Source organism: Myotis daubentonii, chromosome 1 (assembly GCF_963259705.1).
Source record: "Myotis daubentonii chromosome 1, mMyoDau2.1, whole genome shotgun sequence".
Taxonomy (NCBI): domain Eukaryota; kingdom Metazoa; phylum Chordata; class Mammalia; order Chiroptera; family Vespertilionidae; genus Myotis; species Myotis daubentonii.
The window spans coordinates 218,825,881-218,842,217 of record NC_081840.1 but is presented as its reverse complement, the minus strand read 5'-3'; the positions used below and the strand labels follow the sequence as shown (position 1 = coordinate 218,842,217).

General features: G+C 48.1%; 1 protein-coding gene across 2 annotated transcripts in view; it reads right to left on the bottom strand.

Moving 5' to 3' along the window:
• Positions 1-15,117, bottom strand: part of SEL1L3 (SEL1L family member 3) — a 106,532-nt gene extending 91,415 nt beyond the window's left edge. For both annotated transcript variants that reach the window (XM_059674064.1, XM_059674074.1), the window contains exons 1-2: positions 14,767-15,117; positions 832-1,402 (exon numbers count right to left, since the gene is read on the bottom strand). In XM_059674064.1, coding sequence (XP_059530047.1) covers positions 832-1,402; positions 14,767-14,931 — 736 coding nt within the window. In that variant the 5' untranslated portion in view covers positions 14,932-15,117. The remainder of the gene's footprint in view (positions 1-831; positions 1,403-14,766) is intronic.
• Positions 15,118-16,337: the final 1,220 nt, after the last annotated feature.

Sequence of the window (16,337 nt, the reverse complement as noted above, 5' to 3'; positions counted from 1 at the left end):
CCTGGGAGCATGCCCAGGATGGCTCCCCATTGCAGGGTACAGAGAAGAGCTGGCAGACACTCAGCAGAGCAAGGTACCCCTGTCACCAACAGAGTGATATTCAGACCCCTTCTTCTAACTGTGTAGTCAGAGGTCCAACGCCAGTGCTTAAGGGAGACTGAAGAAGGGCACAGGAGCCACGTGTACGGATCCTTCAGAGGCTGTGCCCATGTGGCATTTAGGATAAAATGCAGAGTTTGGACTCTATCATCCATCATCACGGCTACTTTTCACTGAGTGCTCATTATGTGCTAAGCAAATTACAACTCATTTAATTCTCACAACATTGCTCTGAGAGAATTGTTATTTAGTATTCCCACTTTACAGAGAGGAAAACTGAGGCTCCAAGAGTTCCAAAATTACACAGGCAGAAGGAAAGTGGAAGAGCCAGGAGAGGAAGCCAGGTCTGCTTGGCTGGGAAGCAATGCTACACTAAAGCTCACTGACGCTGAAGGGTGTTTGAGGGGAGACGGGAGGAAGATCTTCCCAATGCTTGTTCCAGTAGCATTAATGCTCCTTTCCAACTTCAAACCTCCAAACCTCTCAAGGTCCCTCTTCCATGGCCCCTCTGTCCCTCTCTCTCTTTCACCTTCAGTCCTATTCTCTCCAACTCTTTCTCCTCTCCTCAACTCACCTTTCCACTTTTCCCCTTTCATCCCCAGAGTCTAAAATTACAGGCTCCATTTCCCTCAGTCTCCCCCAACTGCTAATATAAGAATTTTCCCCTGCCCCTCTTATGGTACAGGCTATCTGAAGAAATGAATTAGGTTCCTGGCAAGGCAAGTGACCTACCATTTTCAAGAGGACACTGGGGAATCTTGTTTGCCTGAAGGTTCCAAATATAACCCATGTTCCACTCAAGGCACACTTGATGGTCTTTGAAAGGGCGCTCAAAAGGCGGGACCGTCTTCAGCAGAGTATAATTCTTCGCGACAGCGTGTAGCAAGTTTTCGTCCCATTTAACATTCACGTCTCCACCAGTGTATCTGTGAGTAATCCAGGCGCGGAGTATCACCACCGACACGGAAATGGAGTGTCTGATGAAATAGTCATCTCTGTAAACCATGATGCTCGGAAATTTCACCTGCACCAAGTGTGTCCTGCTGGTGTGAAGATGCTTCTCATTCTTCCACCGTTTTTTGTACACAGGAATGCTACTCCTGAACTCAGATGAGACAACCGCTTCCAAACTGACAACGCAAGGCTGGGAGCACAAATACTCAACCGAGACTTCAGAAATGTTGCGAACATTTCCTTCAACGACAGTGAAATAAATGAAGTCTTTGTAAGCCACGCTCTGCTCAGTGTTGGATATCACTGACGTCGTCAGGGAGGTCTGCCGGCCCCAAGATGGCACAAAATTCTGAAAAGAAAAATGAGATAAAGTTTAAAAATGATCATATTAACAGACTAGAGGCCCGGTGCACGAATTTGTACATGGGTGGGGTCCCTTGGCCTGGCCGGTGATCAGGGCCAATTAGGGCCAGCCAGCCGGGGGGAGGGACCGCGGGAGGTTAGCTGTGGGAGCACACTGACACCAGGGGGAAGCTTCTGCGTTGAGCATCTGCCCCCTGTGGTCAGTGCATATCATAGCTACTAGCCAGTCCTCCGTTTGTAAAGGTCACTTAGGCTTTTATATAGAGAGATATGTGGATCATGATTTTCCTGGGATAAAAAAAATCCATGTCCATAAAGCAACGAATGAGGAAGATAAAAGATGTCGAAATCACTACTGAGCAACTGGAGAAAAACCAACACACGCACACACACAAATACACATGAAGATTAGGCCACATTAACTCTCTCCCCAGACTCAGTAGCATCTGCTGATCAGAACGTGCCTTTCAAACTGCGTGGCAGTCACTCCAGAGCTGGTTTCCAAACGGAGGAGCCAGTTCATAACACATCCAGGCACAATGAGTCTGCCTTTGAGTGAAAAAGAGAACAATCGGGCTTCAGACATTTCCAAACTATTGTCCTGACTGCAAATGCCGGAGAGCAGCAGCCAAAGCAGAGGGCTGGAGAAGAGCTCAAAGTGCACCCGAGAGAGAACATGGCGGGGACTCCAACCCGGCCTCATTTTCTCCGTAAGTTCTGAGCCAGGACAAGCACGCATGATGGATGGACCAGCAGGAGGTTGCTGCTGCTCCAAATCACACACGGGCATGCAGGGACCACAGACTGTGTTGTCTGATCCTTTCACCGTGGCTGGTAGGTACAACATGTGCCAGGAGAGGTTATGTTTGCCTGGTTATTTATCTGGTTCTCTGAATGACCCAGCCCTCTCCATGTGGACATTTGTTCCAGAAGAAACCTGGAAAGTTTGGTCATGAAGTCAAGGCAATGTTTTGGGTGTGATGTATAGGTGCTAAGAGAGATCTCCTAAATCTGACTTTGTAATTCAGGCACCCCAAACACAATCACAAAAAGGTTACTTGGGACCACGGCACACCCGTCAGTGTGGCTACTATAAAAACAAACAGCCCTAGCTGGTTTGGCTCAGTAGGGTCCCAGGTTCCATTCCAGTCAAGGGCACATGCCCAGGTTGTGGGCTTAACCCCCAGTGTGGGGCGTGCAGGAGGCAGCCAATTAATGATTCTCTCATCATTGATGTTTCTATTTCTCTCTTCTTCTCCCTTCGTCTCTGAAATCAATAAAAATATATTATCAAATAAACTGACAAACAAGTGTTGGAAAGGATGTAGAGAAACAGGAACCTGTGTATTGCTGGTGGGAATGTAAAATGGGGCAACTGCTGTGGAAAACAGTACAGTGATTCCTCAAAAAATTACACAAGAATTACCATATGATCCAGCAATTCTACTTCTGGGTGTATTAGACCCCAAAGAGTTGAAAGCAGGGGCTTGAAGAGATATGTCCATAGACATATACCCATACAGCAGCATCATTCGTAATAGCTAAAAGGTGGAAACAACCCAAAGCCTATCAACAGATGAATGGATAAACAAAAGCATTATCTACACACAATGGGATATTATTCAGCCTCAAAACAGAAGGAAATTCTGACACATGCTACAATTGGATGAACTTTAAGGGCATTTTACTAAGTGTAATAAGTTAGTCACAAGAGAATAAACACTGTATGATTCCACTTATATGAGGTCCCTAGAGTAGTCTAAATTCATAGACACAGAAAGTAGAATGGCGGTTGCCAGGGGCTGGGGGAAGAGGAGAAAGAGGAATGACTGTTTAACAGGCACATTTTCAGTTTTGCGAGATGAAGAGTCTGGAGATGGGTGGTGGTGATGGTAGCACAACACAGTGAATGTACTCTAAGGTCACTGAGTTCTACGGTTAAAATGGTTAAAATGGCAACATTTTATACTATGAATATTTTTAGCACAATTTTTTTTAAAAGGTCACTTTAGTCTTCTCCAAAGAAGGGTGAACTAGGGAGCCCTTTCTTCACTTCTGGTTTAGGGGTGTGGGAGAGGCCAAGGTGGCTAAGACAGAAAGATGGTATCAAGGAATCGTGTTTACAAAAAGTTGTAATACAAAGCAGAACCTGGCCTGTCCTCAGTCTAAACTATATACCAGCCCTAAAGGAACACAGCCCCAGGTGAAAGTAACTCTGACCGGGGTGTCCAGGACAAGTGTTATGGAAGGAATGATATTTCATTTGGGCTTTGAGGGATGAAGAGAAGTTCTTTTTTTTAAAAAAAATATATATTTTATTGATTTTTTACAGAGAGGGAGGGAGAGGGATAGAGAGTTAGAAACATCGATGAGAGAAAGAAACATCGATCAGCTGCCTCCTGCACACTCCCCACTGGGTATGTGCCCGAAACCAAGGTACTTGCCCTTGGCCAGAATCGAACCTGGGACCCTTGAGTCTGCAGGCCGATGCTCTATCCACTGATCCAAACCGGTTAGGGAAAGAGAAGTTCTTTAAGTAGAGAGGCAAAGGGAAGACACTGAAAGTACTATGACCAGCTTGAGTAGGGGCAAGAAGGCAGGAAAATGCAGATGCATTATGGGGGCAAGCAAGCAGCTGGGTTTGGCCAGAGAATAGAAAGGACGTGAGGCTATGAGGTTGAAAAAATAAGACAGGATCCTGATTCTGGAGGACGTTGAATCCCCACCCAAAGAATGTTGACTTTTATTCGACTGATGGCAAAGAACCACAGAAACTTTCTGTAAAAGGGGATGGTGTTTCTATTTTCAAGCACTGACAGTCAACAATCAGAAGCAAAGCTGCCAAGCAAGAAAAATGAGCAAACGACTGAGTTCATTGACAAGTAAATTCTCACTCCTAGTAAGAGAAATAAATGCACATTGAAAGTGAACTGAGATGCCATTTGGAACCTGGTAGAGTCACAGACATCAGAAAGCCCAATAACGCATGGTAGCGGCTAGAGTGGAGGGCAGCATGGCCCTCATATCCTGCTGGTGGGTTGACCCCTATGGACTGCAATCAGGCCATGCCTACCAAAGGTATAACTGCACCGCCCCCTGGCCCAATAATTCCTCTTCTAGGACTTTATCCTACAAAGATAACCAAATCTGTGGAAATCATGTACATACAGCTTTTCACTGCAGCACTGGTTATAACAGCAAAAGATGGAAAAGCTAAATGCCCATTAAGACAGGGCTGGTTAGGCAAATTACAATGCATCTCCTTCTGGAGTACAATACAGCTAGTGACAGGACAAAGATCTTCTTGCACAGAAAACAGGATGATCTTCAAGGTTTATTTATTTTATTTATTTATTTTTGAACTTCAAAGTTCATAATTACCATTTGGGTTCGAAAGAAGAAGAAGAAATATAGACATACTTGCTTGGGTACATAGCACTGGATGCCCATACAGAGAAGGACGAGGCGACCAGGAGACAGGGTAAGAGAGAGACCAGCACTGGCCATCCCTACATATCAATTTAATTTTGTACTACATGAACATTCCCCAAAATGAGGGCAGAGAGGGAAGCATCATCAGTCCTAAAAAATAAAAATGAAAAATATGACTTTTGCAAATTGAGGAGGGAGACTAGAAAGGCTGGCCATTCTCTTTGATTCGTGATGGGAAGCCTATGGGAAGAAATGTATAAAGTCCAACTGTCCACCCCTCAGGAAGAGGTTGAGTTGTTTTAGGTTCTCATTTATACTTCCAAATTACAGGGGTGGAGGGAGAACAGATATAAAAATAGTCTTATAATTAGAAGTAGAGAATGTTAGAGCGGGTGAGCCCTTGGTGACGAGCCAGCCCACCCCAAGTTTTGGACAACGAAATGCAACCAAGAGGTGACAGTCTCCAACATCACCGAGCTGGTGGCTTAGCAGAGGCAAGCCCAGAAGCCCGGCTCCTTTTCTTTTTTAGAATATACTTTTTATTGATTTCAGAGAGGAAGGAAGAGGGAGAGAGAAACATCAATGGTGAGAATCATTGATCAGCTACCTCCTGCATGCCCCCTACTGAGGATTGAGCTCGCAACCTGGGTATGTGCCCTTGACTGGACTTGAACCCAGGACCCTTCAGTCTGCAGACTGACACTCTATCCACTGGGCCAAACCAGCTAGGGCAGTGGTCGGCAAACTCATTAGTCAACAGAGCCAAATATCAACAGTACAACGATTGAAATTTCTTTTGAGAGCCAAATTTTTTAAACTTAAACTATATAGGTAGGTAAATAGTTATTTACTTAAGTAGGGTACTCCTAAGCTGGCCTTTGCTAAAAATGTCCTCAATCTGATTGAGGTACGTTCGCTGAGGTTGACCCCTTCCAACTCTCCCATCCACACTCGTCTTGTAACCAGTCTCACTCAACTTGAATCCCGCGGCCCGCCTGCGCCGCGTCTCCTGTCGCCTGCCCGACAGACATCCTCCACTTCTTCTAATGCCACTTCTTCAAAATAGACTCGCCCAGGCCGAAAACCGACTTCTGCACATGGGCCACGAAGTTTCAATCGCACCGTACGTGCGCGCCCGCACGTGGTATTTTGTGGAAGAGCCACATTCAAGGGGCCAAAGAGCCACATGTGGCTCGCAAGCCACAGTTTGCCGACCTCTGAGCTAGGGCCATTATTTTACATCTTATTCCTAAAAATGCACCAGCCACTTTTCTGCGTTAGTAAGTGCAATGTGCTGAGCATGGTTTCAGTTCTGCCTGATGGCCCATGACTTTCCAGACCTCGGCTCATCACTGCAGATTGGTGGTGACAGATGAGAATGAAGAAGGTACAGGACACCTGACTACAGACCCTCCCCAGGGCCTTCACGCGAAATTCTGTTTTAAAGGGAACCTCCACATACTTCTAGGAAGATTATTGTATTTCCGCCTGCTTCCAGGTGCAGTAAAAGTAAATCCAAGGCTTATGGGTTCTGGCTGTATGCGAGCCAATACCGAGGCCACAAGTCATGTTAAGCACTCGGAATGTGGCTGGTCCACATTGAGGGGTGTCATCAGCGTAAAATATACCCTGGACTTCAAAACCAATACAAAGAAGGGTGCAGAGTAGCTCATGAATAATGCTGAGATGATATTAGAATACCGTAAGTTAAATAAACCATATTACCAGCATTAATTCCACCTTTTTCAGTTTACTTGTTTTATGTTGCTACTAGAAATTTTGAGATTACACAGGTGGCTTGCGTTGGTGGCTCACATCATACTTCTCCTGGATGGCACTATTCTAGATTTGAGATCAGCAGGCTTTTCCTGTAACAAAGGACCACGCGGTAAATATTTTAGGTTTGGGGGCCACTCGGTGTCCATCGCAGCTACTCCCCTCTGCCGTGGTATCGAGAGAGCAGCCACGTCAACTCAGGAGCCAATAAACTTGACTGTCATCCAGTGCAGCGCTGTTTATTTACGAAAACAGGCGGCTGGTTGGACAGGCCCGTGGGCCATAGTTTGACCACCACTCTTCTAGATTACCAAACCTTTATTCAGATAGCGTTCGGAAGAACACAAAGTGACAGAAGACATACTTTTTTAAAGGAATTATGAGCATATAGGAGAAATGAGATGAATAATCCAATTAGGCATAATTTCCTACATGTGTAGTTGCTGGGGCTTGATTTGTTATTTCACTAAGGTTCCCTGGTGGTGGTGTTGACGTCTTGCTATTGTTTCTCTCAAGAAAGATCTAAGCAGGATGAGACATTGGAGCTAGACTGGGCAAAGAGGTAAAATTGCCTGGACTGAGAAAGATCATTCGAGAAGTGGGAAAAGCCTGACTGACAGCTGGGGTACTGGAGAAAAACAACTTCAGGGACTGGGCAATGTTTTCTGACTCTGACACAGGTGTGCTGGCCCCAGGCAGGCAGGACCATAAAGTCACCATATCGTAGCTGTAGGAACATGGTCTAAACCCCTCAAGAAGGTGTTATAATCTTCAGTCCTTTGGGCACCTATGCAATGCAGGAAGTTGGCATCTCGTGGGTTGGAGCCGACCCAGCGGGCAGCTGCTACACCATGAGCTGTGGCTACCTCTGCTATGTACTAAACCAACACTGATTATCAACACATCACACTCTAAATATTGATTAAGCTGAAGCTGATTTCCTGGCTCAAGTCATGTGTGTGGTTATGAGCTGTTTCCTGCCAGGAAAACAAGGCAATTAACTTGAAGAGTTTCAGCTACAGGCATGACACGTGTACAACCTTCATAGGTATTTTCACATGCCAGGTTGCATTAGCACAAGCTAAAAATTACCCAAACATTCCTTTGTTTAGAAATTACGAGGTCAGAGTCCATGTCGTATTCATTGTTACGTCTCTGGCTTGGCACATAGGATTTTGGTAAGTGCTTCTTGCTGAAATAAAGTCCTGGGCATGGGCATCTCTACCAGGTACCCTGGTGGTCTGTCCCACGTCACTGCTCCACAGCTCTGAGGGCACCTGCATATAAACCAAAGGACTTGCCCTAACCAGTTTGGCTCAGTGGATAGAGCGTCGGCCTGCGGACTCAAGGGTCCTAGGTTCGATTCTGGTCAAGGGCATGTACCTTGGTTGCAGGCACATGCCCAGTAGGGAGTGTGCAGGAGGCAGCTGATCGATGTTTCTCTCTCACCGATGTTTCTAATTCTATCCCTCTCCCTTCCTCTCTGTAAAAAAATAATAAAATATATTTGTAAAAAAATAAAATAAACCAAAGGACTTGATCCAACCTTGAGTCCCCCACCACCCTTTCCTGACATTCACAAGTTCTCAACTATTCTCTATTTTCCATCCAGCCTCATCAACCTCCTTCCGAAAAGCCCTTTCCCTCTGGCATCTCAGTGGGCCCTGGGGGTCAGAGCTGAGGACTGTGAGTGAGGTCAGGGAAGGTGGCACGCTGGCACCCACCATCCCCACATGGAGTGGTCTTACTTCCAGCTGTCCAGTCCCTCCAGACCCTCAGGCAACCACCCTATATTCTAGAACTTTTTTATTTATCCATGCCAAAAGCACAAAGTAAAATTTTAAGATGCATATCCCTCCACCCTCATCAGGCTCCTGTTCATCTGGCAAGTTTATCCATGTTAATGTGATAATGACAAAATACTGCAGTAATGTCACATATCTGCATTTCTGTGCCAGCCTGGTGGAAATAATGCCTGAACAGCAAAGGCCAAAGGCACTGCAGCTGTAAGCAAGATATCTGGGGGCCAGGGGGACATTTCTGTGCCTCTCCCATGATGCCATCCTGGCTGCCACATGGATGTTCCACCTCAGAAGCTACTGATCTGCTCTGCACACAATGGAACTGAGCTCTGAGAGGCGTCTGAGCCCTCAAACATCTGTTTCGACCAGAAGTAAGCCCTAATCAAAGTCAAGCTTGACAGTATCACACACAGTCACAAAGCACAGGCTCCTTTGTCTTTGTGTAATTGTATAGGTATTGAAATTTTTTTGTAAAAGAAAGAAAGGGATCAGTTAATGTGTGTTCTTGATAAAAAGACCCCAAATTGAAGATCTAAATGCATTCAGTTCAGCCTGGGAATCGAGAAACAGATGAATTTATGCATCTTCTAGATGGAGGGGGGGGGGGAATCTATCAATACCACCTAAACTTCTTTCAGGATGACTGCATCTGATTCCTTTAAAAAAATCAATAAGAAGAAACTCTATTTAAATGACCCTCCCTTATTCTAAAGCACTGAGAAAGCGTGGCTCTTTTCTCTACACGATCCACTTGTTATTTAAGGAAGGGACAGAGATCGGAAAATCTTAAATCATTCACATCTCACCAGGGGAAGTTCATTTACACTTAGAGGTGTATGTGGGTATGTCCAATATGTAAACCACAATGGATTGTCTGTTTCTCTCATTCCTGTCCATTCTGCCCCATCAGTCATCTAGGAAAATCTTGGCTCATGAGGGCTTTCTCTACAAACTGGCTGGATCAAACTTTCCACAGGTCAAAGGGTAATTGTATTGGCTTAAAAGGCCTACTTTCCCAATTTCTGCTGACTAGAAATAAGCAAAAATTCTGTTTATGTCAACGAAGCATGCAATTAAGAAGAATGGGCGATGATGTCAATATGGACTTCAAAATCAAGATATGCCTTGGGAAACATTTCCCAGTTGCTCAGTGCGCCTTCCCAAACCTGAGAGCTGGCTAGGGACATGCCATCACAATGACGATCAATACTCCTACTGTGCTGGAGAAGGAGTGCTCTCCTCTTTGATATGACTTGATTGGCTAGTTCTTAGTAATTCAAATCATACGAGGAGAGCCATGGTTTGGGTTGGTTTCTTTGAGCAGCTCCTGTGTGCCAGGCAGGTGCAGTAAGACTTTCCCACTCGGATTTAACCTCGTCCTTGCACACAGAACTTCATAGAACTTCTCCCTTCAAACCTAGTCCTCACAACAGCCCTGTGAGGGACAGAGAATTCCAGCTGAGGAAATGAAATGGATTCAGAGAGGATAAGTAACTTGCCCAAGGTCAACCAGCAGAATAAAAAATTCAAATCCATAGCTGCTAACTCCAAAGTCAGGGAGACTTTGCCCTCCAGAAACACCCCAATGACACCCTCAACTGACCCACTTACCTCTACACCTTCACCGCTTTCTGGCTATAGGTGAGGGAGTCTCAGGACTTTCCTCACTCCCATCTATGGGGTCATTACCCCTTGTATCTGGAGAGGGTAGATGTTATCTTATCCACTAACACACACACTGCACTGAGCCACCTCGCCGGCCCTTTTTAGGGTGAGGATGGGAGACAAGAGCTGCCAAGTCAGCATCTCCTCCATTGCTTGCACGCTGCACAACTCTCCTGCCCCTTTAGTTCCTTTCTCAGGGTACTGGGATGAGCCAAAAAACAAGGTAACTGAATCCACTATAGGCTATTTATGGTGTATGTGCATCAGTCCATCTTCTCTGTGAAATACCGGGGTTCTTTATGTCTTCTCTTCTACCTTTCTCCTAGCTGCTTTGGGTCATCCAAGTCATGGCTCCTACCCATTTACCAACAAGAACAGAAGGGCTAGAAAGCAAGAGGCAAATACCATCACTTGGGAGATTTGAGCAGCTCTGGTCAGGATGAATGGGGAAGCTACTGGCTGATGTGAAGCTTGAGGGAGATCTCCGGACTTCAAATATTCATAATCACCCTCACACAAGCTGGACAATTGAGGCTTCTTCACTGTTTTGCTTTTCCAGGTTCTGCGTCACACACATTACTGCTAGAGGGATAACCAGTGGTCACGCACAGAAAATCCTGTACAAAACGGACACAGCCACCATCGGCTAATGATCCTCACATACGTCTGCATTGTTGATGTCCTCTTATTTCTTTGTCCTCCGGTTGTCTAACAAGTGCAAATATCTACCGCTGACCGTCAATAATACTAGCCATTGTGAGATTTGTTTTCTCATTTAAGAAAGAAATTACAACTTTGAGACCAAAGTTCAGAATGGACAAGATTGTCTTCTACAAGTGTCACTGTCACAGATGGGGCTGGGGCAGCCTTGGGATGTTCTAGCCAAGTCTGGAGAAAGGTAAGAGTTAATGATGAGAGAGAATGGCAAGGGGTCTGTTGGGCAGAGCAAGTCATGTGTGGACTACACCACTCAGCACCGGCGACCTCAGGGGACTTGATCTCATTACCTTTTGCTTTTGAGGCTCTCACCCTCTCTGGGGAGGCTCTCTGCATCTTGACCTTTAGTGACCTCAGCATTTTCTGGCAGCTGCTAGGACCAGGGATCATCTTTTCAGAAATCTGTTTGGCATCATTCCGTGACTTATCTTTCAGGCCTCGTCACAATTATTCATGCTTCGGCAGTATCCTAGCTACAGTCACAGTTCCATTCTTAGGCTGCTACTGAAGGTTACTCTGTCCCAGCCAATGGAGACGGTGGGGGGGGGGGGGGGGGCATCGCCTCTGGACCCTGGTTGCAGGAAGCATGCTTCCCAGGAGGGCAGGGCCTTGAAGGCACCTGTTCAGAAAGCCACACTCAACCTCCAGCTCTTGTGAACAAGAAAATTGGTAGGGAAAACACAAATTGGGAATTGGTCCCCACATCACAGAAAATTGCTTTGGAATGGATTCCTAGGCACACTCAGCTCTACGCTTGGACACACATTTATACCAACTCAAATGCTAAACTTCGACAACCAGCTGCCTCTGGACTGTATAAAGACCCACTCTCTTACCTCTCCATCACGGATGGCAAATATCTTCTGCTTTTACCTCTTTTTATTTTTTATTTTTTCCTATTTAACATCCTGCTTCTATTCTGTGGCCTGTGCTTCCTGCCTTGTATATTTTAGGCTACTTTAGACATGACCTCACATCCTGGCCAATTGCACGGTAGCTGCTAATTGCAAATGCTTTGCTAATGGCCCATACATCTCTATACATGAGGGGAATGGGTTATAAGCAGCAAAATCCAGAAGGCAATCAGTTAACATGGCTAAGAACTGGGGCTCTGGAAGTAGATTCGGGTTTCAATCATGGACTGCCTGTGTGGCCCAGGGCAACTTACCCTTTCTGAACCTCAGTTACCTCATCTGAATGGGGATCCTAACTCTTCCCTTGGCGGGTCATTGCTAAGGTTAATATTAGATAAGGCATAGAAACAACTGCGCATTATTGTTATTGCTATTATTACTAGTTAGGCTTCAAAATTATGAAGTCTAACTAGTGTCTACATATTCCTGAGATCCTACCTAGCTATTCCGCTCATCCTCTACCCTCCACCTGTCTGCCCTCCCTCCCCAGATGGATCACTTCTAGGAAGTCTTCCTTGATGAGCAGAATGCATGTAACTCAAGAATTTTTTTCTCGATTGCTTCATGTTTTTCATGCAGATGTTTACATTTCCCCCAATTTGCAGGCTAACCCTCTCCAAGGTCAAGAAGCCTCACCTGTTGTCGATATCTCAGCACATACCTCTAGAGCAGCGGTTCTCCACCTGGGGGTCGCGACCCCTTTGGGGGTCGAACGACCCTTTCACAGGGGTCGCCTAAGACCGTCGGAAAACACATATATAATTACATGTTGTTTTTGTGATTCATCACTGTGCTTTATGTTCAATTTGTCACAATGAAAATACGTCCTGCACATCAGATATTTCCATTATGATTCATAACAGTAGCAACATTGCAGTTATGAAGTAGCAACGAAAATAATTTTATGGCTGGGGGTCACCACAACATGAGGAACTGTATTAAAGGGTCGCGGCATTAGGAAGGTTGAGAACCACTGCTCTAGAGCAAAATCCCTTGCAAGTGGCTTCTGAACAAAAGGGAAAGCCCATCTTCCAACTCACACTCTTGCTTCCTTGGCTTTTGCAAAAAGCCTTGCTTTTACAGTAGCACATCCCTAAGGCCCATCTGACGGGAGCAGGCAGAGTCAGGAGGCACTGACATTTCCCGCCCCATAGTTCCAAACCCATTCGGTCCCTGCCTGCCAAGACATTCAGCCATGCTCTAGTTACTTCTCACATGACAGCATTGTCTAACCTCCCTTTTCCAAGCCCCACCTCACCACTTCACTACCTTACTCTAGTCTACCTACAGCGTCATCTTCCCTCGTCTGTGATATTCTCTTAAACCCCCTCGGTCCGTACAGAACTTTCTTATCTGGTCTTCCATCTGTCTGTGTTCCCACAGACCAAGAGGCCTCTAGGCTTTCCAATAGTTACTCTGATTTCTTGGAATTGTCAAGAAGTGGTCTCTCTTCGCAGGGTGTTAACACTTCCAGACCATCTGTACATTAATGTTTCACCCAATACTCCACTACATCATTTCTGCCTCTGTGGGTAACCAGTGACTTGTGGACGGGGACCATCTGTTTAAACCCGAAACCCTGTCATTTGTTAAGGCAGTTTTATTTATGAGCCTGTGTGCTGTAACCCTGTGGCATAAATATTAAATAATAATATCTCCTGGGTGAAAGAAAAATCATGTTAACTGACAACTTCTTATGAAAATATGAAGTAAATCCAACCACAAAATTTGGTACCGGCTAATTTTAAAATATGAAGAAAAGCATGGATTGCTCAACAGGTAGATGCAAATGCAGAAGCACGATCTGCATTTTTACACCCCCTTGCTTCAAGAAATGAAACATCCAAGAAGTAAAGAATGTTGAAAGAAACTTGGGCTGGGTGGCAAATTTCCTTGGAATCAAATTCTAATTCCTGCAAGTGTCTCCTAAGCAGTTTTTAGCTTCTGAGAAGAAAGACTCTGAATAATGATAATCATATAAATGAAAAAAATTCTGGACAATGACACTGCTCAAAAAAATTTTTTTCACATTCTGTGAATTTCCTATTACATCAGTTTCATGATTCAGCATTTTCCATTTCATTTATTTAGAGTAATATATGGCGAGATAACCCAAGGACTCTGCAGGATCCTGGAACATAAGGTAGGTCGGCCAGGAAGGGTGTCACCTTCGGTAAATTTACTATTGTTTAGAACTCAAAGCAGAAGAAAGAGAAGCCAGCAAGGGAATTGAGGGTGTTTCTCCCACCTTTTAATGAGGGTCTAAGTTACTCTGGTATTGTAAAGGCGTTGGTTTTGAAAAATAGGCTCCTGCCATTTAGTTGATGACTAAGACAGGAGCCAAGAAGTGTGCACATCGTAACTGACATGCATAAGCCAGACGTGTTCTCAGAAATGACAATGTTCGAGACGCAGCTAAAGTCACCACTCTGGCAGTGAGCGTGTTACAAAGAACTAGATTTCTTTCTGGCATCCGCAACTTGGCCGGAATGACCATGGGGGAGTTGAAGATAGCTGGAAACCCGAGGTGCCTCGCCCGGCGCATTGGCAGAAGGCGGTCGGGGCCGTAAGGACAGGGTGGGAACTAACAGAAGGGTCGAGCCCGGTGGCATTCGCGGAGAGAAAGAGGCGAAGTTGGGCGCGAGAAGAAAAGGAGCTGCGAGAAGATTGTAAGGGAAGCTCTGGACGGATAGGGACGGGGCTGGAGAGCCGTGCCCAGCGGAGTGGGGACGGAACGAGGGTGACCGAAGATCCCAGGTGGAGTGGGGGGCAGGCCGGGTCTCCGGGGGAACCTGACCCGGGTCTGGCGCGAGTCTGGGAGGGAGAAGGACAGGAGCGAGAGCACAGAGCAAGTCTGGTCCACGCACCGCTCTCCGCAACCGGGTGCCCATCCCAGGTGCCGGGAGTGCCCGGGGCGCAGCGGCCAGGAAAAGAGAAAACTAGCAACACCTCACCCACTCCGCGTGGCGAGGTCCCCGGCCCTTCCACCCGCGTCCCCCGGGCTCCGCGCGGAGGGGAGGACCCGGGCAGGGTCCGGCGCTCACCAGGTAGCAGAGCAGGAGCAGCGCGCAGGCAGGACGGCCGCCGAGGTCTGGGGGGCCGCCGCCGCTCGGGGGGACCATAGCTGCGGCCCGGGGACCGACCGCGGGCGGCGGGGGGTGTTGCTGCTGCTGCCGTGGCCGCCCGAGCCCCGCGCAGCGCCGCTGCATGGCGAGGGCGCCCGGATCCCGGCCGGAACAGGTCACCTGGTGCAGGGACCGGCCCCCGCCCGAGGCGCCACCTTCGCGCCCGCCCCCGGCCAGGCCGGCCGCCGCGCGCGGGGCCACCTGCCGCCGCCGCCACTGCCGGACCCGCCGCCGCCAATGCTGCTCCCGCCGTCGCCTCCCCCGCAGCCCCAGCCGAGCGCCGGCTCCTCCCCGCCTCCCAGTCCCCGTCCCCTCCCTCCCTCCCCCCTGCTCCCTGGCCAGCCCGCCTCCCGGCCGCTCCCTCCGACCGCCGGGCTCCCACCCCTCCCGCAGCCGGCGCCCACGCAGGTGGGGACGGACCCCGGTCCCGCCCCCTCGGCCGCCGACCCCCACCCGGTGGCTCCGCTCCCGCCCGCCCCCCTTCCCCTTTCTTTCCCGTCCTCCCCCGCCCCCCTTCCCCGCTCTTCCTTTTCGAGATCCTCTCCCCTCCCTCCGTTTTCCTCTCCCCTCTCCCCTCTTCTCTCTCTCCTCTATCTTCGTAATCCCATCTCTCTTTTTTCACTTTCTCCTTTTCTCTCTCTCCTTATCATTCTCTTCCTCCCTCCCGCATTTTCCCTACCCGCCCCCCCACACACACTCCTTTTGCGGGGCGCGCCGCCCAGTTCCCGCCGGTGCAATGGGTTTTGTTCGGCTGCTTTTTTGGCGAGGGCGCCATTCCCGCTGGGCGCCGGGCGCGCCTGCCCCCTGGAGTTGCGCCACGCACTGGCCCAGCTTCCAGCCCTTCAGGGTGGATTTTGACCCTGGCCAACCTCCACCTGCCCACCTGCAGGGGTGGGGCAGCTCCCTGCGGGTACGGTACCAGCCCGGGTTGCGCCCCGCCCTGCCGGCTGGCTGGCGGCCGGCTCCGCGCGGTCCCCGAGGGTTTTGTGCGGTGCCGCCGCCGCTGCTCCAGCCGCCGCGCTCTTTGTTTTAATTGCCCAGAGTATCCGAGCCCAAAGGGGGTTTGTATTTAATTCGTATCCACGTGCCCCGGCTTCCACTTTGGAGGGAAAAGAAAATGAATTAATTAGGCCAAGGCAATTGTACTCAAGCCCCAAATGAGAGGCGTGAGGCTCTTGACGTGAACAAACAGCTCTAAAAAAAAAAAAAAAAAAAAAAAAAAAATCCAGGCATATCTTGGCCTTGGGGACGCAGGTTGGGTCGCCAGGCCGCTGGGGCCCAAAGCGGGCCCCTGTCTCCAGGCCCCCCTGCCCTGGCGCTCTGGGAAGGGCATGGCTGTGCCAAGTGGCGCAGACAACTGGTTGGGCCCCTGGGCTGCTGCTGCTCAGAAACAGCCCATCTTCAAAGTTAGCCAAAGCTTCCCGTGGGCCCTGGAGGATTTGTGCGGGTTGGAACTGATAATTGATTGGGAGTGTGAGAGGTCCCAGCCC